At 35.9% G+C, this 20,902-nt stretch overlaps 1 protein-coding gene across 1 annotated transcript in view; it reads right to left on the bottom strand.

The window, feature by feature from the left end:
* LOC143444282 (uncharacterized) overlaps nt 1–20,902 on the bottom strand; it is a 44,669-nt gene that overhangs the window by 21,508 nt on the left and 2,259 nt on the right. Inside the window, exons 7-67 of the mRNA XM_076943472.1 lie at nt 20,599–20,783; nt 19,011–19,176; nt 18,706–18,885; nt 18,470–18,624; nt 18,287–18,397; nt 17,978–18,149; nt 17,725–17,842; nt 17,430–17,574; nt 17,210–17,342; nt 16,923–17,122; nt 16,464–16,608; nt 16,109–16,365; nt 15,887–16,039; nt 15,634–15,803; nt 14,983–15,127; nt 14,715–14,878; nt 14,481–14,602; nt 14,255–14,356; nt 14,052–14,168; nt 13,572–13,763; nt 13,348–13,473; nt 12,952–13,134; nt 12,672–12,803; nt 12,393–12,575; nt 12,090–12,212; nt 11,811–11,993; nt 11,031–11,150; nt 10,736–10,921; nt 10,526–10,648; nt 10,267–10,440; nt 10,029–10,157; nt 9,546–9,728; nt 9,353–9,475; nt 9,083–9,277; nt 8,879–8,995; nt 8,570–8,749; nt 8,341–8,463; nt 8,079–8,276; nt 7,823–7,945; nt 7,275–7,472; nt 7,079–7,198; nt 6,631–6,813; nt 6,372–6,488; nt 6,057–6,242; nt 5,829–5,954; nt 4,140–4,319; nt 3,872–3,991; nt 3,578–3,766; nt 3,365–3,487; nt 3,056–3,238; nt 2,860–2,979; nt 2,595–2,768; nt 2,389–2,505; nt 2,084–2,272; nt 1,753–1,872; nt 1,382–1,567; nt 1,143–1,259; nt 794–979; nt 533–658; nt 248–427; nt 15–134 (exon numbers count right to left, since the gene is read on the bottom strand). Coding sequence (XP_076799587.1) covers nt 15–134; nt 248–427; nt 533–658; nt 794–979; nt 1,143–1,259; nt 1,382–1,567; nt 1,753–1,872; nt 2,084–2,272; nt 2,389–2,505; nt 2,595–2,768; nt 2,860–2,979; nt 3,056–3,238; nt 3,365–3,487; nt 3,578–3,766; nt 3,872–3,991; nt 4,140–4,319; nt 5,829–5,954; nt 6,057–6,242; nt 6,372–6,488; nt 6,631–6,813; nt 7,079–7,198; nt 7,275–7,472; nt 7,823–7,945; nt 8,079–8,276; nt 8,341–8,463; nt 8,570–8,749; nt 8,879–8,995; nt 9,083–9,277; nt 9,353–9,475; nt 9,546–9,728; nt 10,029–10,157; nt 10,267–10,440; nt 10,526–10,648; nt 10,736–10,921; nt 11,031–11,150; nt 11,811–11,993; nt 12,090–12,212; nt 12,393–12,575; nt 12,672–12,803; nt 12,952–13,134; nt 13,348–13,473; nt 13,572–13,763; nt 14,052–14,168; nt 14,255–14,356; nt 14,481–14,602; nt 14,715–14,878; nt 14,983–15,127; nt 15,634–15,803; nt 15,887–16,039; nt 16,109–16,365; nt 16,464–16,608; nt 16,923–17,122; nt 17,210–17,342; nt 17,430–17,574; nt 17,725–17,842; nt 17,978–18,149; nt 18,287–18,397; nt 18,470–18,624; nt 18,706–18,885; nt 19,011–19,176; nt 20,599–20,783 — 9,396 coding nt within the window. The remainder of the gene's footprint in view (nt 1–14; nt 135–247; nt 428–532; nt 659–793; nt 980–1,142; nt 1,260–1,381; nt 1,568–1,752; nt 1,873–2,083; nt 2,273–2,388; nt 2,506–2,594; nt 2,769–2,859; nt 2,980–3,055; nt 3,239–3,364; nt 3,488–3,577; nt 3,767–3,871; nt 3,992–4,139; nt 4,320–5,828; nt 5,955–6,056; nt 6,243–6,371; nt 6,489–6,630; nt 6,814–7,078; nt 7,199–7,274; nt 7,473–7,822; nt 7,946–8,078; nt 8,277–8,340; nt 8,464–8,569; nt 8,750–8,878; nt 8,996–9,082; nt 9,278–9,352; nt 9,476–9,545; nt 9,729–10,028; nt 10,158–10,266; nt 10,441–10,525; nt 10,649–10,735; nt 10,922–11,030; nt 11,151–11,810; nt 11,994–12,089; nt 12,213–12,392; nt 12,576–12,671; nt 12,804–12,951; nt 13,135–13,347; nt 13,474–13,571; nt 13,764–14,051; nt 14,169–14,254; nt 14,357–14,480; nt 14,603–14,714; nt 14,879–14,982; nt 15,128–15,633; nt 15,804–15,886; nt 16,040–16,108; nt 16,366–16,463; nt 16,609–16,922; nt 17,123–17,209; nt 17,343–17,429; nt 17,575–17,724; nt 17,843–17,977; nt 18,150–18,286; nt 18,398–18,469; nt 18,625–18,705; nt 18,886–19,010; nt 19,177–20,598; nt 20,784–20,902) is intronic.

Below are 20,902 nucleotides of genomic sequence, written 5' to 3'. Positions count from 1 at the left end.
CAGAGACCACTTACAAGAACAAGATATTCCATTTCCTTCAAATCCAAACTTGCAAGAACAATCAAAAGTTCCAATCTGATTGATACACACTGCATTGGAATCGCAGGGACTGGGCTGGCTGCACTCGTTTGTGTCTGAATGTTTAAATTTATTATTCAAAAATACACGATTGCACTATATTGCTAGCGTACAGTTAACTCTATTTCATTATCACAGATTACACCAGCAATTGTGTGACGAGCGATACCTTTGCAAACTGGTGGTGAGTCGGAAAGTTCTCCAGATGAAAGGCAAATGAGTGTTGTTTCATCGTTAGTTTCAAATCCTTGTTCGCATGAGTAAGTGACACTTTTCCCAGGTATAACGCGGGTTAATGCAGGAGGCCCATTTACGTTTATTGAAAGCGATTCAGTGTAGCACATGATTTCTGCACGTTACAAGTGTGTGAGAAGAGAAACAAGGCAAAAAATTAAAATTATAAATGGACCTAAGATTAAACATAATATCCAAGTACACTAAAACTAGTGCTTACGCGTGCAAGATATTCCATTTCCAGTGTAACCATCATTGCAGGTGCAACTGTAGCTTCCATCTGTGTTGTCGCAAGTAGCTTGCTGATTACAAGGATTTGTAGACTCGCTGGCACATTCATCAATATCTACAGAAAATAGAGTTTATATGTAAAAAACTTAAGGGAATTTGACCATATTAATAAAAAATAATTAATAACAATAAACATATTAAAACAAACGCATAAATTACTCATAAACCAAATTTTTATTTTCTTGTTTACCATCACAGGTTGGTACATCGTCTGACCATTCTCCGTTCCTTCCACACTTGATAAAATTATTCACACTATTCAAGCGATAACCTCGGTTGCAAGCAAAGTATACTTCATCGTTCACATAATAGTTATCTTTCCTTCTTGACGTTATAGCACCGTTCCCGGGCGCTTGCAGTTGCTCGCATTCAATTTCTAGCAAACAAAATCTGATAAATCCAATATCTTTATTAAAACTTCCATTGGTTTCACCTGAACTCGATAAAACCCAATGAGATAACAACTGAAGTTGAGATTTGAGCAATTGACAGCCTACATCAAAAATATTTAAGAACTTTAAGTTAATAATCGTATTTACTTTTGCAAATTTCCCCGTCTTTCATATATCCATTGTTACACATACACTGGAAAGAACCTCTGGCGTTAGTGCAAGCTGAATTTTCAGGGCAAGGTGTGCCTTCACATTCATCGACATCTGAGGTATTGCAAAAGAAATACTAAATAATTTGTCAAAATAAATAGTGTTTCACAAACGTTTGTTGATGAAATGATTACAATAATTCTTTTTGCTTTAAAAGTTGAGTTTCTAGTATTCACCTGTACAAACCGGAGGCGCTGCTGACCAGCTTCCACTTTTCGTACATGTCAATGTTGTAGGTGAAGAAAAAATGTTATACCCTGGATAGCAGTTGTATTGCAAGATAGCACCGATGTCGTACGAATCTCTCACCAAGTCAATGTATGTTGTTTGGGAATGGACAAGGGGTTTGGGGCAGGTAATTTCTAAAAATACACGAAATTAAAGAACAAAAACAGATTTCAATAAAACGTACGAGTAACATACAGCCATATAAAATGTTTGCATACGTACACACATACATACTTACACAATAAAGGAACATATTGAAGATAAATGAAAGCAAACAAAGCACTACATTGAAAAGCATGCATTTTCTTCATCAAATTACCTTCACAAATTTCCAAGTCATTCAGATAAAATCCTTCTTTACAACGGCAAAAAAATCCGCCTATTGTATTTTCACAGTCAGTATTAGGACCACACAGATCTTGCTGACATTCGTTGATATCTGTTAAGGATGAATATCTAATGACTATTTTAGCTTCAAGAACTGTTTGGGGACAGCTATGAAAAAAGGAGCGCCTGTGACACGAAACAGAGTAAAAGTACATGAATACCCATTATTACAATCCTAGACGGTAAACTTAGCAATTATGGATTGTGCTGGAATGAATAATATCACAAGTACCAAGCTAAGATATTGATGAAATTTTACTAACCAACGCAGTTTGGTGCATCATGTGACCATTCTCCAGACGGCAAACAGAAAATAGGATTTTGTCCAGATATTTCATAATATGCATTACATGTATAGGTTACTTCTTGTGATATACGGTAAATAGCGGATGAATCGGATTCACCAGCATAGGAACCGTGACGTGTGCTTGGTGGCATACCACAACGTATTTCTGATTTATTAAAATAAAGCTTGTATTAAATGAATCAGCCATCGCAAAGTTTTCCACGAAAGTAAATCATTTGAAAAAAGATTGGTTTCAAAGGACAACTGAGGTTTTAACTTCACCTTCACAGAATTGACCAAACTTCTGGTAGCCTTCGTTACATTTGCACATGAAACTTCCACTCGTGTCTATACATTCCGCATTTTCGTCGCATGGATTTGTCAAACACTCGTTTATGCCTGTGGAAGCATATAAGTAATATCTCTGCATTCAATTTTGCAAATTTTAATGTAAATGTAGAATACTAGTCTGTAGATGAGGCACTCACTAATGCATGTTGGCTGCGAATCCGACCAACCAGTTCTTGTGCATGTAAGTGAACTGGAACCATCGATTGCCCATCCCTGTGCACACACAAATGACGCAACAGTGTTGACGTAGTAAGGAGGTTGAGGATTGAAAAACCCATTGTCAATTTCACGAAGAACATCGCAAGTTCGTCCTGAAATATACATCAAAATTGGTCATTTAGTCATGCTAAATTATACGCAGATTACTCGATTTCGTTTTTAATGCAAACGTAGAATACTTACTAGTGCACGTTTTTCCATCACCAATGTAGTCTTCACTGCATGTGCAAGTGTAACCGCCGATAGTGTTATCACATGATGCGTGAACATCGCACGGGAAACTTGTAAGACATTCATTTACGTCTGTGCCGAAAAAAGTTACACAAAGTAGTAAAATTTAACAATATTACACAAATTATACAAGTTAACACTACTCCACCTTCGCAAACTAATGGGTCACGTGACCACTCGCCCGTGATGAGACAGATGAGATAGTTGTTGCCATAAATCTGGTATCCTGTTTTACAATTATATATCGCTTTCTCATTTACTCTCCACATCGATTGATCCGGTGAGATGCTTCCAAGTGGAGCAGGAGAGGGAAGATCAGGACAGAAGATTTCTGTCACAGAAATAAATGACATTTCACGCAATTTATAAATAAAAATAATACACAAAAAACGGAAAGCCTGTCTTTGTCTTATTCAAGATAAGTTTCAACAAACTACGTGTACAAAATAATTTATACCTTGACAATTCTTTCCATCTCCATTATATCCAACATTACAAGTACAAATGAAACTTCCCACCACGTTATCACAGTGAGCGTTGACATCGCAAGGGGTTGGCTGCTCATCACACTCGTTGATATCTGCAGAAATTAACTGCATTCGTACAACAGCTACAGTAGCTGGGGAAGCAACAGTCACCAGTTAATGAATAGAAAACTGTGAAAAAATACCTGTGCAAATGGGTGGAGTAATTGACCATATTCCTGTCGATAAACATTCTGCAGTCGAGAGCGATGGTTGCATGTAACCATCAACACAGAAATATACCACCGTATCTCCAACCACCCAAATATCTTTGCTGTCGAATGGTGGGTCACTTTGAAGAATATTGTCGAGGCGAGGTGGAATACATCGTATTTCTGTGCACAAGCAGACAATGAATTGGAGTAAAGCACGCGCTATTTTACAAGTTCAATATAATTCTGCTTAGTAGCTGAAAATGTCATTAAAATGTTTCTACATACGTTCACATCCAATCCCATTGTGCACATATCCCTCTCTGCAAGCGCACTCAAATTCACCATCGACGTTGGTGCAGTCGGCATTGGGGCCGCATGGAGTCCCTTTTTCGCATTCGTTAATGTCTGCATTTTATTTACTTAGTTATTGGTATATTTGAGAAGCAATCAAGTTTCATCAATACCAAAACACATTTAAGTTTCTTGCAGATGAGCTTAATTTATAAAAGTTAGTGTCATAAGCTGTAACTAACTTGACTTTGTAAATACTGACCAATGCAGGTGGGAATACCAGTCGACCACTGCTCAGTAACAAGGCATTGCGCTGATGATGCTCCAACCAAGCGATAACCATCAGCACATTGATAGGATATTACGGTACCAACAGTAGTGAATCTATCGGACAGTCGATAACTCAGGATATCGTCAGTCGTAGGTGGGGTGCACCGAATAGCTATCACAAACAATAACAAACACATTTGAAGTTTATGCTTAACAACTAGTCAAAGTGCAACGCTAAAACGAATTTGTCATATAATATAGTATTTCATATATCCACGCATGTTTCACTTCATAACTCTCGCCGTTACCTGAAATAAATTTTTAAAACTACTTTGACTTTTTCACACCCCGACCGTTTAAAAATTGGCCATTTGACAACTCGCAACAACAGCTTTTAAAAACAGCCCTTAACCCATGTTAATGACTGCACTTTGCAACTAGTGGATGTGTGTGTTCTCTACTGTTCTGTTAATATTTTAGATATTCTAGGTAGCTCTCATTATTTGCATTCAAAATATAACAAAAAGTTCGTTTATTCAGAATCAAGAAAAAAAACCATATAATTTAGATTTTAGATTAAGTAATATGGGCTCCATGCAATACTATATCTAGTGCAGCCATATTACAGTAAAAAAGAGCATTACAAGTGAGTACAACATTATAAGCTATTACAAATAATAAACTCCAATAATTGTTTCGGTTTTGTATTAACATATTTTTAAATTGATCCAATCTATTAGAAAGGTATTGTATGTAAAAATATTGAAAAATATTCAGCAACTTGTTATAAATACAAAATTATTTACTTCTTAAAATAATTGTGCATTTTATGTAAAGCAGCATAATCTTCTTTAAAAGTTATTTAAAAGTCATATGTAAATTTTTTTGCAACTTCAATACCTTTTTTAAATGTCAATTTATTCCAATTAAAATTTTCCGTAAATCCAGAAAATATAAAAACGTTTTGCGATGGAAACACTCCATGGTCCACCAAAATTTCTATTTGCGATATTTGAATATACAAGGGTTGACAAACTTAATAACAAAGCAAACATTTTTTGACACTTTCAAATTGTACAGAATGGGTTTGCTAACTTCATTTCAAAACAAGTCGATGAAATTTGCAATGGTTTCAAAATCAGTTTGGTTTCAGAACAATTCAACAGATTAGGTCCTGGTTCCGGTAGTTTCTCCGAAACAATAGCTTTAAAGGTTCGTTAAACATTCTGATTAACCGTCTTCAAACGCACACAGGTCAAAACGTCACCATTGAATTAACAAAGCGTTTGATTATTCACTTTTAGCAAAATATTGGTGTGGGCATTATACTTTTTAAACATAATAGCACAGTATTACACCTCTTTTATTGCAAACAAAAATTACTGCAGGAAGAAATACCAGAACTTATTTTGTTTAGAAGGCTGGCTTTTGAAACATGAAAGAGTAAAGTTTTTGGGCTTCGCCTATTTCGATTTTAACGAGCAGAAACAAAAATTTTTAATCCGGCTGGCAATAAAAAAAGGTCATGAAAGCTTATATCTGTTATGTTCAAGTGAAATAACTCAAGTTCTAAACGAAGAGTTATGTTATTTTCACACAATAGCAATTTTGGGGTTGGAAAGTAAATTACTTTTATTTAACTTCAAAGTATGGTGTTGAAAATAGTATACGGTCTATTCACCTCTGCATGCCGTGCCAGATCCGGTGTAGCCATCATTGCAAATACAATTGAAACTTCCTTCGGTGTCTGTACAGGTTGCCCTTTCATGGCAGGGAAACTGGAGACTTTCAACGCATTCGTCAACGTCTACGAATTAAAGGCAAAGTAAACTGCTGTACAGAGCACTGCGTGTAGTATATAACAACATAAATGTTATACATGCGAACTAATTTTTTCACGTGAACTAACTTCTGCACGTAGGTGTTGGGGTAGACCATAGGCCAGTTGCCATACAAACGGCTCTGGCAGTCCCAACTAAAACATAACCATCGCCGCAGAAGTACTCTACGTCATCTCCAACAAACCATCCGCTTTGAGTCGGATTCGAAATAGAGCCAAAACTGTGAGGAGGAATAGGCTGTGGACATTCAATTCCTGTTAAATATATAGAGAATATTAACCTTTGAAATGTCATGACAGTGTGAAATGGAAACATTCAAAACCATTATTATCATCATTAGCATCTTTTCCATGTTTTTGTTAGGTTATTGTCATAAATCGTACGATCGCAGACAAATCCGTCGCCGGTATAGTGTATGTTGCAGACGCAAGCAAAACTTCCAAGAGAGTTATCACAGAAAGCGTGAATGTGGCAAGGATCTTCATCGCATTCATTAACATCTGTTGAAACAATGAGTTTTAACCATAACAAACATGTCAAGGCTACATTCCTTTGCCGTTTAAAAGAAATTCTCAAATTACCAAATTTAGACAAAAATCAATTGCAAGCGAAGTTCTTAAGTTAAAAAAATAGGCAACTCACCAACACACTTTGGTACGAGTGATGACCATTCACCGTCTTGGGCGCACTCCGATTTATCACTTCCTTGCAAAAGGAAGCCGTCGTCACAGGAATACTTGACAATATCTCCGAGCTTATAGGGTATCGCAGCATCACTTGCTGCTTTCCCGTTGACAGGAGCGGAACGAGTTGGACACATGATACCTATATCACAGAAAATGGTTCAAAAAACAATAAAATATAACAAATTGAGGGATAGACAGATAATACTAAAGAACCTGATGCGAGACTTAGATTCTGAGAAAACAAACAGCAGTGGATTTTTTAATACATAAGAAAAGATCTGTTTTTGTCAAAAATTATATCACCATCTATAAAGCGGCGGGTTTCAACAGTAATGCATTAACCTACAAACTGCATTTATTTGTTCCCTGTTGCCCCAATGCCTTTAGAAGCCTTGATTACTCACGTTCGCAAATACGTCCAGCTGCAGCATAACCTTCCACACAAGGGCAAGTAAAGCCACCGACGGTGTTTTCGCAGGTTGAGCCTTCTGGGCATACGTCACCGAGTGAACATTCGTCTATGTCTACAAAACATCCACAAATTATGCAATAAAGTGCAGAACAAAAGCAGTTAGAGCCTGTCGGGTAACAGTCATTTACCAAGGCAAAACGGTGGCTGGTGTGTCCAGGATCCTTTTTCAGTACATCTTGCAACTAGATGTGCTCCTATTGGTTGGCCTTCTATCCTGTAATTTTCTTGACATGTGTAGGTCAAGGTAGAAGGAAAATCGTATGTTTGTTGTTGAGGAAAAACGCTCAGTTTGCCGTCCAAGTTGCTCGGAAAATTGCATGTTATTCCTGGTTAAAGGATTACAGTAGGATTAGCAACTACAGTAAGGACAAACGAAAACACGAAAAAATACCTACCCCTACCCTACAGTAAAACAATCACACTACACAAGAGGTATTGAAACCTCTCAATAATTCTGACATTTTGGATAATTTTAAGTTTGAGCTTGAGCATCACTGTTAAAAATTTGAAGAAGGTAGGATTATTCAGGTGTTGGGTTTAACAGAGCAGCCCAATCAAAGATTATTATAACTTCAAGAACTTCATAATACATGAAATTAGCAAGGATAGTGCTGAATGAAAATGTTATTATAAATTTTTGAATATGCAAAATAATTAGAACACTAGAACAGCTTACTGGTGCAACTAACTCCATCTCCAAAATAACCTAAACGGCATTGACAAGTGTAGCTTCCTACCATGTTTGTGCATTCCGCATATTGCGAACAATCGTTTAAAGCAACAGCACACTCATCAATGTCTATAAAAAGAAAATTAATTTTAAACTAAAGCATTTAAACAAGCAAAACAGTGCACGGTTTCGATCAGCTGTGACGAAATGCAGCCCGCGGAAAGACTTGGTAAGAGTCCGAGATTTTACATTTGAAACAGACCTCTGCATGATGGAACTGCGTTTGACCATTCCCCATTCTCTAAGCATTCCAATAATGAACGACCGACGATATCGTAACCATTTTCACAAATAAATAGCAATGCATCTCCAACACCGTACGGAATCAATTCAATCTCAGTTGCAAATATAGCTTCCACTGTTCCACTGGTGGGAGTTTCAAGCTGACGACATGTGATTCCTGCACGCAAAAATTATTATTTTATTTTTCCTATTTTTAAATTTTTTTTATTAAAATTACATACGTTCGCACGAGATTTTTCCATCTCCAGCATATCCGTCATTACAGTTGCATTGATAGCTGCCTACTGTGTTGGAACATTTCGAATTCGGGGCACAAATGTCTGGAGTTTGGCATTCGTCAATATCTGGAACATGAATGGTAATAATTTTAAATAACAGAGTTTTCCTGTAAACTGCAGTATAAAAACTTCAGTCATTATAGTTCTTCATAGTCCTAGAGATGACATTTACCTTGGCAGATAAACTGCTCAGTGCTCCAAACTCCATCCGATTGACATATAGCAAAATCCGTCCCATCAATAAAGTAGCCATCATCACATGTGTACGATAACTCAGTGCGAATAGAATAAGTTTCCAAAATAGGAGAGAATACGCCATTTGTTATGAACGGTGGACTACCACAAACAATTTCTGCAAATGTAACTGAAACTTTAACAAACTACTCTAACATAACTGAAGCCTTTCCTATTCCCACCATTGTTGAAACCATTCCTAACACTGAACAACAAGCAAATCGAAAAGACAAGCTATAAACTGTACCTTCGCAATTAAATCCGTTTCCACTATAGACATTGTCACACTGGCAAGTAAATGATCCAAGTGTGTTAAAGCAAGTTGCCATTGGGTCACATGGATCAGTATTACACTCATCAATGTCTAAAAGTAGTGCAGTCATTACCATTATGCAAAAGTATATTTGCAAAAGATATTTATCCAAACCACTGCTACAAATTTCTGACTCACCGACACATTGCAGAAAATTTGTGTCCCAACTTCCTGACAATTCACATCGCATTCGTCGAAAAGCAACTCCATCACTCCCGAAAAATTGGTAACCGGGATTACATTGGAACGTAATTACACTTCCCACATTCGTGGATAACACAGCAGGTTGCTGAACACCATTTTCCAGATTTGATAAATCTGGACATCGTATTGCTAAAATAGAAGAAACGTGTTAAACTCCTCTGATAAATTGTTAAAATCTGAGTGGTGGTTATTTGGCCTCCCCACCTTGACAATTGTCTCCATTTCCATCAAATCCAGGTCGACAAGAGCATGTGAATGTCCCCTGTAGGTTCCGACACTCTGCATTTGGATGACACGGAGATACCAAGGGAGCACATTCATCGATGTCTAAAATGTACATTGTCCTCTTAAATGCTGCTTGCATCAACAAATGCAGTTTAAATAACACACTCTTTACCATCACATATCGGTGGATCACTTGACCATAGGAAGTTTTCCTGACACACTAATGTCTCAGGCCCCACTAATCGGTAACCAGGATTACATGAGAATGTAACATTATCATCAAAGTGCCATCTTTGTCTGCTAGGTGGCATCATGACCCCAAATTCTGGTGGTTCGAGTGCTTCACAGTATATTACTGCAGAAAAAGCAAGCTTTATTTCATGCAGAGTTTATTTTTCTACAGAACAATTGCAAAAAATCTGAGAAAAGTCATGCACTGGACAATAACAAAGAAGAAACATAGCCAAAGTTAAATTAAAAAAATGTATTTCTGGAAAAGGAGTCATATCTATAGTATATATACACAGTTCAATCATATTTTAACGGATTTGGTGCTATTCTGAGATTGACTAGAGTTGTTACCTTGGCTTTCGCTTGTTTGTCCCACGAAAAAAAGTTAGTCATACTTTAACAGAATATCACCAAATAAACTTACATTCGCAAAAGACTCCATCTCCAACATACCCAATATTACAGTTACATTGAAAACTAACAATTGAATTAGTGCATTGTGCATGTGAGTCACATGAATTTTCGTTTGGTGGATTGGTGCATTCATCAATGTCTACAATAAGATGCAAAATAATAAAAACCTAAGAATAACGTTTTTGGTCATTTGGTGTGGATCGTGATTGACCATATGTTAAAGAAAACAATAGTGGTGTTATTAAAACCTTCGCATATCAAATCAGTTATGCTCCACTGTCCATTAGGTAAGCATTCTGTTCCTTGTGGATAGGACACAGTAAATCCACTGGAGCAATCATATAAAACAACAGAGCTAACAATATTTTCAAATGTCCGTAGAGTTCCGTGGTTTGGTTCTGTGAGTTGAGGACATCTGATCTCTGGATGTAATGTACCAAATAAATTTCAGATAATATTTTAAAACTAGGTCCGGTGTTATTAGGCATCGTTTCTGGTTGTATATACCTGTGCAGCTGAATCCATCACCGCTGTAACCAGCTTTGCATGTGCAAATGAAATCACCATCGCTATTTGTACAAATGGCTTCCTCAGCACAAATTGACAATCTATTATCACACTCATCGATGTCTGGTTAGAAAAAATAAACTTCACAATCATACTTATGTTTATGTTAATTACATCATATTGTGTACAATCTACAAAAAACTAACGTACCAACACATTCCGGTATGCTAGAACTCCATTCTCCATCTGTTCCACAAGTAACACTTTGTGCAGCTGATGAAAATGTGAAACCGTCTATACACTCATACATAACTGTACTGCCTATTCTGTAAGATTGTTGCACGTCATCCAAGAAATTTCCATTGAATACAGAAGGAGGAGCGGTACAACTGATTTCTGAAATACAAACACTTCTAGTTAGTCTGCGGTGGATCCAATATATCTCATCTTTATATATATTTCATCTCTATGACCACATTTGATGAGCACAAAAGATATTTCTCACCTTCGCAGGTTTCACCATCACCTTGAAAACCAGACTTGCAGAAACATTCAAAAGTTCCATTTATATTGGTGCAAATTCCGTTGTGACTGCAAGGATTTTGTATGTCACATTCGTTAATGTCTGTAAAACACCAAACAAACATGAAAACATGATAACTTCTGATTATGTCACGCTCTCACTTTGTAGCAATTTCTTTAAAGAAAAAACTTTTAAAGTTAAACACATTCAATTGCAAGATAAAAATCAAAAATCACCCAGCGAAAAATCATACATTTTTGAAAACACCTTCAAAAGCTTAGCTCTGCTATCTAAATAAAAATAGCAAAAAAACGCTTACATTTTGAGAGCTTAAACATCTTAAAGCAGCATTATAAGGAATTATTTTCTATACCATTTCTACCTTTACACCCAAGTTTGTGTCACTATACAACTAAAAAATTAAAGCTAAAATATTTTTTGTCAAGTTTACTTGGTATTAGAAGATTTAAAAATACCTATTTACAAAAAAATATTCTTTACAAATAAATACTAAATTTTGATTTGGTGTCTAAACTGGACTTACCAATTCTTGGGAAGTTACATTTTGAAATTATCTTTTTAATCGGAGCAAGCAAAATGCGTAACTGGTAATTGGGTAATTACAAAAGTGCCTTCTGCCAGTTTCATATTTCACAATCACTATATCTTGATAACCCAATATTATTATTTAAGTTGTACACTTAAAACTTATATACCAATCATGTTATCAGTTATATATATCCATCTATCACATTTATTTACCAAGACAAACAGGAGGATTATCGGACCATACACCATCTGCAAGGCAAGTTATTCGCAAAGCGCCATCTAACATGTAACCACTTTGACATGAAAATTCCAATACAAGTTGTGGTATGAAAGCATTTACTACTGGCGGTATCATGAACCCATTGCTTGGTGGACTTTGCGGTGAACATGTAACCTCTAAATTAACAACAACAAAAAATGATGCAAGTTAAAATTATTTAGCATCCAAGACATTCATTATACATTAAGTTTCAATTGGATAGCTTTTCTTACTAGCACATTGCCTTCCATTTCCCATATAGCCAGCATTACACACGCAATTATAGCTGCCAACAGTATTCATGCATCTCCCATTGGCACTGCAATTGTGCTCGTTTGTATTGCATTCATCGATATCTGCAATTTGCATGAATATAAAGTTACGTACACATTGAACACAATTATAGTATGGCATAGTGACTAAATGGGGCAATATAACTAAGGGAATCAGTGCATAAAATTATAAAGTATCATACTAAACCAGTAATAGATACAAAAATTGGAACTAACAAAGAAATATCTAATATCACATCTGACCTTGACATCGTGGAGGATTGTTTGACCAAACTCCTGAGACTTGACAGTTAGCCAGAGATTCTTCAGTAGTTGAGAAACCATCTTCACATCCATAAGTTATAGCTGACCCAACATCAAACTCATCCCTATCTGAAGGTTGTACAGTGCCGTATGGAAGTAGTTGCGGCAAAAAGCATCGATTTGCTAGAAAAATTAACCATTCATTTATAACCTGTCTATGGTGGACTATTTTACAGATAATTTTCTGTAAACTTTCTGCATTGCTAGAGTTAAAATTACCTGAGCAAATTTTGCCATTTCCACTGTAGCCTTCATTACAACTGCAGCTAAACCTACCAACAGTATTTGTACATGAAGCTTTCAAACTACATGCTGGACTGCCATTAACACCTATGCTGCATTCATCGATATCTGCATAACAAGTTAATTTTTTAATTAGTACTTACATAGCTGCAAGTGTTAATTTGAAATATCTTTTAAAACTACAGGAATCCACGAAAGTTAATAAGGAAATTAGACAACTTATTGATAAAGTTAACAATATAGCACATAACCTTACCTTCACAAGTAGGTTGGTTTGAAGTCCATGTACCATCGCTAAGGCAAGTTAAACTGCTCACACCCATCAATTTGTAACCATCGATGCAACCAAACACAACTGTCTCTGAGACAGGGTGCCCATCACTGCTAAATGGCTCGATGGTTTGAACAGCTCGTTGAATGAATGGGCGACATGAGCGAGCTGAAATTTACAAATTCTAAAATAATCTATATAATTACAGTGGTAAGAATTTCTTAAAATACTTTTAATGTGTGAGTTACTGGAATCCATATTTAACGCTTAAAATAAACTGTGCGTTGATTTTTGCAAGTTACATATTTTATGTGATGTCTAGTGTGCCATCAAATTTTCTCAATACAAAAGTTTTATATAACAATCTAAAAATTAACTAACCACTGCATGTAACTACTCCATTTCCAGTGTATCCTTCCATACATGAGCATTCATAGCTACCAATCGTATTGGTACAAACTGCTTTACTGTGGCAAACATCTTCTGTAGTCTCACATTCATCAACATCTATATGCCATTTGATTTATAAAAAAAATATGCATTGCAGAGGTTCGGGTTCGTTAAATTACTTTAGAAAGAACTTTAATGTAAAGTCTTCTACACACCTATGCATAATGGAGGGTCATCTGACCAGGTTCCTCCTTCTTCACAGCGCAATAAAATGTTATCTTGAGATACAAATTTAAATCCAGTATTGCATTCATATAAAACTGTGCTTCCGACAGGCCTTGGAGTTACAATGGCTGGATAGGCAACTCCATTTTCGATCGTAGGGGCAACCGGACACATCGCATCCACTGTAAATTGTGACGACAAAGTTCAAGAGAAATAACACATTAAATGCACACAGTTTATAACTCAATATACACATATACATATAAAACTAACTGTACATTATTAATAGGGTAATTGTTAAATTATTATATTACAATTTATAAAAATTAAATATAAAGCAGTTACTTGCTACTAGGCTTATAGTTTATGCATACTCAACAAAAAAATTGACTAGATTTTAAAAGTTTTTCATGAACTTTTTAGACAACAATATCACAAGTTTTGCTTAATACTAAAGTTAGTTAAGCTACCTTGGCAAACATGTCCATTTCCATGATAGCCATCATTGCATTGGCATGTAAAACTTCCCTCAGTGTTAGTACAAAAAGTATTATCACCACAAGGTCTTGTGGTGCATTCATCAACATCTACAATGAAAAATAGGCTTTGGGCTTAGAAACAATGCTTTTATAGGCGTAGTACTATAGTGCACAATATTTAAAAAAGTACTTACCCCTACATGGCTGCCCACTGTAGCCATCTTTACAAGAGCAACGGAATTCGTTTTGTCCCAAGCAGATACATTGTTCATTGTTATTTCTCATAATGTGAGAATCTGCCAATGTAAAATTGCTCTTTGATAGAAACTATGCCCTTATTTTATCCAACACAATAATAATAAAGCGGAATATTTTAAAAAAGCAACCTAGTACAGTTACTAGAGTAAACAATAAAGTTACCTTTGCTGACATATATGCCATCTACTGTGCATCCACATTCACTTTTCCTAATGCAACGGTCTCCATCCCTCAAATATCCATAATTACATACACAATCTTCAACTTTGTGTGGTAAGGCACAACTAAATAATTAAATAAATTTAATCGAGCAACATGATATCAGCATCATAAGCTGCTTGTTTAATTACCAAGTAAATTTTTATATTTCTATTAAATGAGGTAAAGTTAATATACCTTGATGAGCCGTATGGATCTGCACAAGTATTGGGACACAAGGAAGCGCATCCTTGGTAATAGCTGTTAGCCGGACAATCAATTGAGTTGATATTTAAGTTCCTTCTCCAGTTACATATTTCAACATTATGATCTTGACACTCAGTGACATAAATTTCATAAGCCTGCAAGTTTAGTTATTTTAAATTTTGTTTGTTGTTTTTGTTTGGCAAGAAAGTTTTACCAGTAACTCCATGCATATTAAAAAAAACGCAGTCACTATTTTTACCTCAATTAGGGTTTCTCGATCACCATCTGTAGCACAGACATCAACAACACACTTTTCAAAAAATTTGTGTGCATTAACATAACTGTGACAAGGGGCAAATGGGCCTGTTTCACTGAGCAGTGCTCCACAGTATTCAATGCTTCCCCTAGTAATAAAGTGTATTAGAAGAAGTAATATCGAATTTATGCACTGTAGTGACTAACCATGGAATTGTTAAATATTCATGCCAATATCTACCAATCTAACATCAGTGATTCTGTATAGACAAATAAGTGTACACATTCGAAAATAAAAAAATCTTAAAAACTGAATTCCAACGGATTCTAATTCAAACTTTCGATTTTGTTCAAAGTCCTAGAAACTGATTTTAATTTATTGTAACCAAATGCTTTCATTGGCACATAAGCTACACATAGTGAACTCTTTTGTTAACTTTACTGGGCACTGGATGCATTAATTGTCATAAATTGACCTGTAACAAAGCAGTTTAACAGTTTTCATTTTATCTGAAACATAAGAATTTTGTAAACCTTTTGCAAAGTTATACAGTTCGAAATTTTAGATTCACAAAAAAAGATTTCTAGAATAGGCAAGTATTCTTTGTTGTACTTGCATAGAGATTGAGTAAGTGGATGACAAATTCTTTTTTACCATCTCTGCTGTTTTCTTTCGGAACATGCAAAAGGAATTGGATCGTTTGCTGTGCAACTGCTGACTTGAAAGCTCTTCGCAAACACGCCATAATCTGATACTAGTTCCCCAGTAAGTGTTTTCAGGTCGTCTTCTTTTATGTTATTATAATCTCCACATAATCCGTGAACCTAATGGTAACAATTTATACACCATAGTAGCCAAGAAAGACACAACAAAGTGAAAACACAGATAAATAGGTTTAGTGTTTTACCTTCCCCATGTAAAAACTTGGAATTTTCACACGCACACCATTTCCATTAAAATAGACCGTCACCCCATATTTAGTGGTAAAACGAATTGCTCTTCCAGATGGGAAAATCTCAAAATCAGACCGTTTAGCTTCTTGGACAATTTGATCATTAATCTTGAAAATGCATTAATGGTTAGTTAATTCCCCTATGATGTCTTCTGATTATTTTAGGCATATTTTCACCTTGGCAATCCTGTTTTTCTCTAGACGAACTACTTGTCCATCGGAGAGTCTTATTGTAATATGGCGCAGGTAGGAAACCCTGGTGTTACGACCTCTGTGTTCATTTGCAGCTTCAATTGAAAACCATTTGGGATCCGATTGGTCAATTTGATATGTGCGAGCCAGGTAATAGATGCATGTACCCATGAAGTCAAACCAGCCACTCCCATCAAAGGTCATGTAATGAGGGTCACCCCATGCCTTGCACAATCCATAACCTACCATTTCAATTCCAAAAATTTGTTATTTTAAAAATAAACAACTAAAGCAACAGTTACTAAAGAATAAGTTTTTAAAAAGATAAAAACGGTTTTACCAGTTGGAACACAAGCCGTCCTGCCAAGACTGTCTTGACCACATCTTTCCTTATCACCACATGGAGAATTCGTGCAGGACACACTTCCCCGCTGACAAACGCATTTCCTGGTGCAAGATGAGGTTGTGTAGAATGCCTCTTCTGCCTATAGTAATTGTAGCACAGCAAAAGTTTAACATGTTTTTCTCAGAAATTATTATAATCATTACCAGTATTTATCGGCTTGATAATGTAGTAATAGCGCGTAGTAGGCCTAGCCGGAACCATGACGAAGTAGAAATCGTGCCATTGGCATACATAAGCCGAAAAAACTCTCTTTTTAACCCCAAAACCCCTCTCTTTCATTGGAACTTTACATATAAAAAATGCTTTAACTACTGTCACTAAACAAAAAGAGTGACTATTTCACCGTCTGTAGGCCACGTAGCCCGTAACTGCAAAGTATAAACAAACACATACTTTGTAGTATCTCCCCTCATACAAGCAACCACACTCTTCTCTCCTGACACATGCATCACCAGACAACAAATAACCATCGTCACAAACGCAGCCTTCCACGCATGAACGATCACAGACGGAAGAAGATTCGGGAGAAGCGCAAGTAGGTTGGCAGTGTGACGCACACATGGAATAATGTGAGTTTGAGTGGCATAATAAAGCTAAAGGGAATACAGAAATAATTGTTATTCGAGTAAGAATGACCATGTTCATCTTAAAAGATTTGAAGTAATAAGAAAGTAATATACGTGTGTTGGTAGTTGTTCGCCATGTTGAACATATTGATACCCTTAAATCTTGACAGGATTTCACGTATGCGCCAACATTTGTTCTGATGGAGGATTCGGCATCATTGTAAGCGCAAGCATCAAATATGCAGTTCTGTTGGAAGTTTGTCAAGAAATTATTTGCAAAATATCAAGAGCGCAGAAAACTTATCACAAAAATTTGAAATAAACACTAATTTACCGCGAGAAATGGAGCGGCATCTATGCGAGAATGGCAATTGGTAAAACAACCATCCTCTTGTGTAAGAATCGAACAAGCCGACTCATAACGGCGTTTTTTCCAAGAAGGGCATATTTCATCACTCTCAGGTACATGGGCTGTACACCTAAAATGTTTTAAGTCGTTTACTGTTAAGTTTATAAGTACTTTTCACAGTGTTCATGTTGGAGATCTTAAATAGTGTCACTGGTCTATAACCTAAAAGTCATTTTCATAATGCCTTCCTTTCATTCAAAATAGCGAGTAACCAATTTACCCAGGTTTTGTCACCGTTTGATATTGATTTCCAAATTCAGCAATATTTGTAATAATTTCGCCAGATGAACGACTTTTCATGTCATCATTTGGATTGCCGTTGTAATTTCCGCATAATCCTGTGTTCATAAAACAGTACTTTCAATTTAACAGGTTAAAATAACCTTCATTGAAAACAAAACTATTTAATGCCCTTGGACCTTGGCATATTTACATAAAGCGTGATCTGTTGAATTTATGATTAGCTTACTAACCTTCGACTTTTCCAGAAAATTGTTTTGGCAAGCCCACAGTTAAATAAGAGTTACCATCGTAAACAATTTTGAGATCAAAGTTGCTGTGAACTTCTACAAATCTACCATGATGTTTTATGTCAATACCAAAGCGAGCACTACTGTAAGGAAGATTTACCACCTCGCCCGCAACCTAAATAAACATTAAAAGATAGAAGATATCGTATTTGTAGGAGTAGGCTATATATATAGTATATACAGTAAGTAATTACAGTACAATGCTATGATGTCAAAAATCATCTACTTGGCACGAATTTGCCAATTATGTACCTTTACGACGCGATTTTTCATTAATTCGATAGTAGAAGCTTGTCCTATTTTTATTGTAACTTTTCTCAACCATGACACCTTTGTATTGCGTCCTCTATGCTCATTGTCAACCTAAAGCAGAGTGAAGTCTGAGAATATTTCACTTCACTATATCCACAATTATCAAGTTCAACTTATACTTACTTCCACAAAATAAGAAGGAACATCTGATTCTCGAAGAGCGTTTTTAACCAAAATATAGGAACAAGTTCCTTGAAAGTCATACCGTTTTCCATCGAAGGTTTTATAATGAGGGTCACCAACGGCATAACAATAACTCACAGCTGGTAAGTTAGAACCTTTTAAAATCATTTTGTGGCATTAATGCAACGACCGTTAGCGTAACTTATAATCAGCGTATGTATGGGTGAATAGATCACCTGTTTCCTTGCAGGTTGGAACAGCTTCATGCCATCTGCCGCTGTCCTGACAACGTAAGCGGGAAACACCCTGTAGACTATAACCATTGTTGCATCGAAATGAAATGTATTCTCCTTTTGAGTATGAAGTTTTTGCATTGAGGATTTTTCCATTTGTAGGAGCCGATGGGACAGAACATCCTAAAATGTAAAAAACCTAAAGTTAAAAATAAAGAGTAGCCTATAAAATTTAAGCTTATAAATATAAATTTCTCAACGTATCTCATTGTCATATACCTATATTTACCACATAAGCCTCAACTCACCAACTTCTCCTACTGCCTTCCAGTACGCAATAAAGCCACGTTTTTGTATTGCATGATCAGAGCGAAAAAAAACTGTAACTGTTGTTGAGTTGAATACAAATTTTCGGGATCGCATCGTTCCGCAGATTCTGTATGTTCGAGAAGTCTTCACGGTTCCAGCGTAGGTCTGCCGAAAATCGTATGGTAGTGAACATTTTCAAACCGACAGTACGGTCTACTTCAGAAACATAGCACAAAACAATGAAGCTCCACATAACAACAATTTTTCCGTTAAGCTACTAATAGTGTTATGTTGTAGAACATAAGGATTAGCGACACTATCGCTTTAAAATGATAATACATAACGAAGAACATACTGCATGCAACTATTTATATGTAGAAAACTGTAGCACCAACTAACATATTAACTTAAGCTTAATTTTTTAAGATTTGAAGACAAAACTAAAGTTGCATAAAACTTTTGCGTGTTTGGGGACGGACGAAATAGTTTTAATTTCTGTTATATAGCTCAATGATGTGGCATAGGCATATGAATCTTTAAATCTGATACTAATAAGCCGTTACGAAATTGTTCGGCTATTATCTTTTCTTTAGCTTGTTTCGTAAATTTAACGAGAGCGACCATTTAACCATAAGTAGGTCACGCAGTCCGTTGTTAAAGATAGGCAGTTAAGTTAGGAGAATGGGCATATGCAGAAAGTTGATCTTAGCTATTTAAGATTTTATTGGAGTTAGTATCAGATTAGAAGGTAGATTTAGGTTAGGTGTAGGTTACTATGTTATAACATTCAAGTTATAGTAAGAAACAGTGAGAAATAGCTTGGAAAGCACGATTTTTTTTCGTTGAAATAGTGGCAGCCTAGATTTATTGTATTCTTATTTAAAAGAGTAGTTACAACTTACTTACAAGCTATTTTATGACTATGCCGCGTCCGTTATAAATAGACTACTGGCAGTTTTTAAATCGAAAGTGATAATTTCATCTAAGTACAGTATATAAGTCACGCAGCCGGTTATTAAAGATAAGCGTTTAAGCTAGGGGAAAATTATGCAAAAACTGATTTTGTTTTATTAGGGCAGTGTTTCTCAAACTTTTTGCGATCGCGTACCACTCATTCGTTTTTTTTGCTACACTGCGTACCACCTGGCTCCTGAATGACTTATTTTACTCAAATGTACCGGTATTTATTAGTTATTACCGTTATTACTATACCATAACACCAATGAATAGCAAGAAAACACAATTTAATTTGATAGAAGCAACTGTTTCTTCTGCACAAGCTTGTCTATCCGGGGCAACACATTACTCACAGCACATCGAAAATCATGTTCAGCGGTACGCGGTACCACTTAAAAAGCTCTCGCGTACCACAGTTTGAGAACCACTGTATTAGGGTAAACATAGAATCTAGATTTAGATTAGGAAAAAACTTACGTTAAATTTAGGTTACTATGTTATCACATGCAAGTTAAGTTTACAAGGACCTTTGAATAATAGCCTCTACTAACCCAACGTTTAGATGTTTCGGGTTAAGTAGAGACAGCTTTTTATAAGTGACAACGCAATATAACTCTTATAGGTTCTTACTTCGACGTAATCGTATGGACATCTTCTTTCGTATTCGAGTTCAAAGTTTCTAAATGTGATCTCTATGGACTGACCAGGTTCAACGTTGATGGTCCATTTGCAAGTAGTGGTAGGAGGATATCTGTTTGGATAATTTGGTGATTTTATTTCACCTGACTGCTTGTCTCGAATCCTTCCGCCGCAGCCTGTTGACATATGTCATGTTTATCATTTGTTTTTATTGGTATGACTGCTTTATAGATAGTTATGCTACCGGTTTTTTAAACATGAAGCATCAGTATTAAATGTAATGAAAATTGATAAT

Source organism: Clavelina lepadiformis, chromosome 1 (genome assembly GCF_947623445.1).
Source record: "Clavelina lepadiformis chromosome 1, kaClaLepa1.1, whole genome shotgun sequence".
Taxonomy (NCBI): Eukaryota; Metazoa; Chordata; class Ascidiacea; order Aplousobranchia; family Clavelinidae; genus Clavelina; species Clavelina lepadiformis.
The sequence above is the reverse complement of the archived record's forward strand: the minus strand, read 5'-3'. Positions and strand labels throughout refer to the sequence as shown.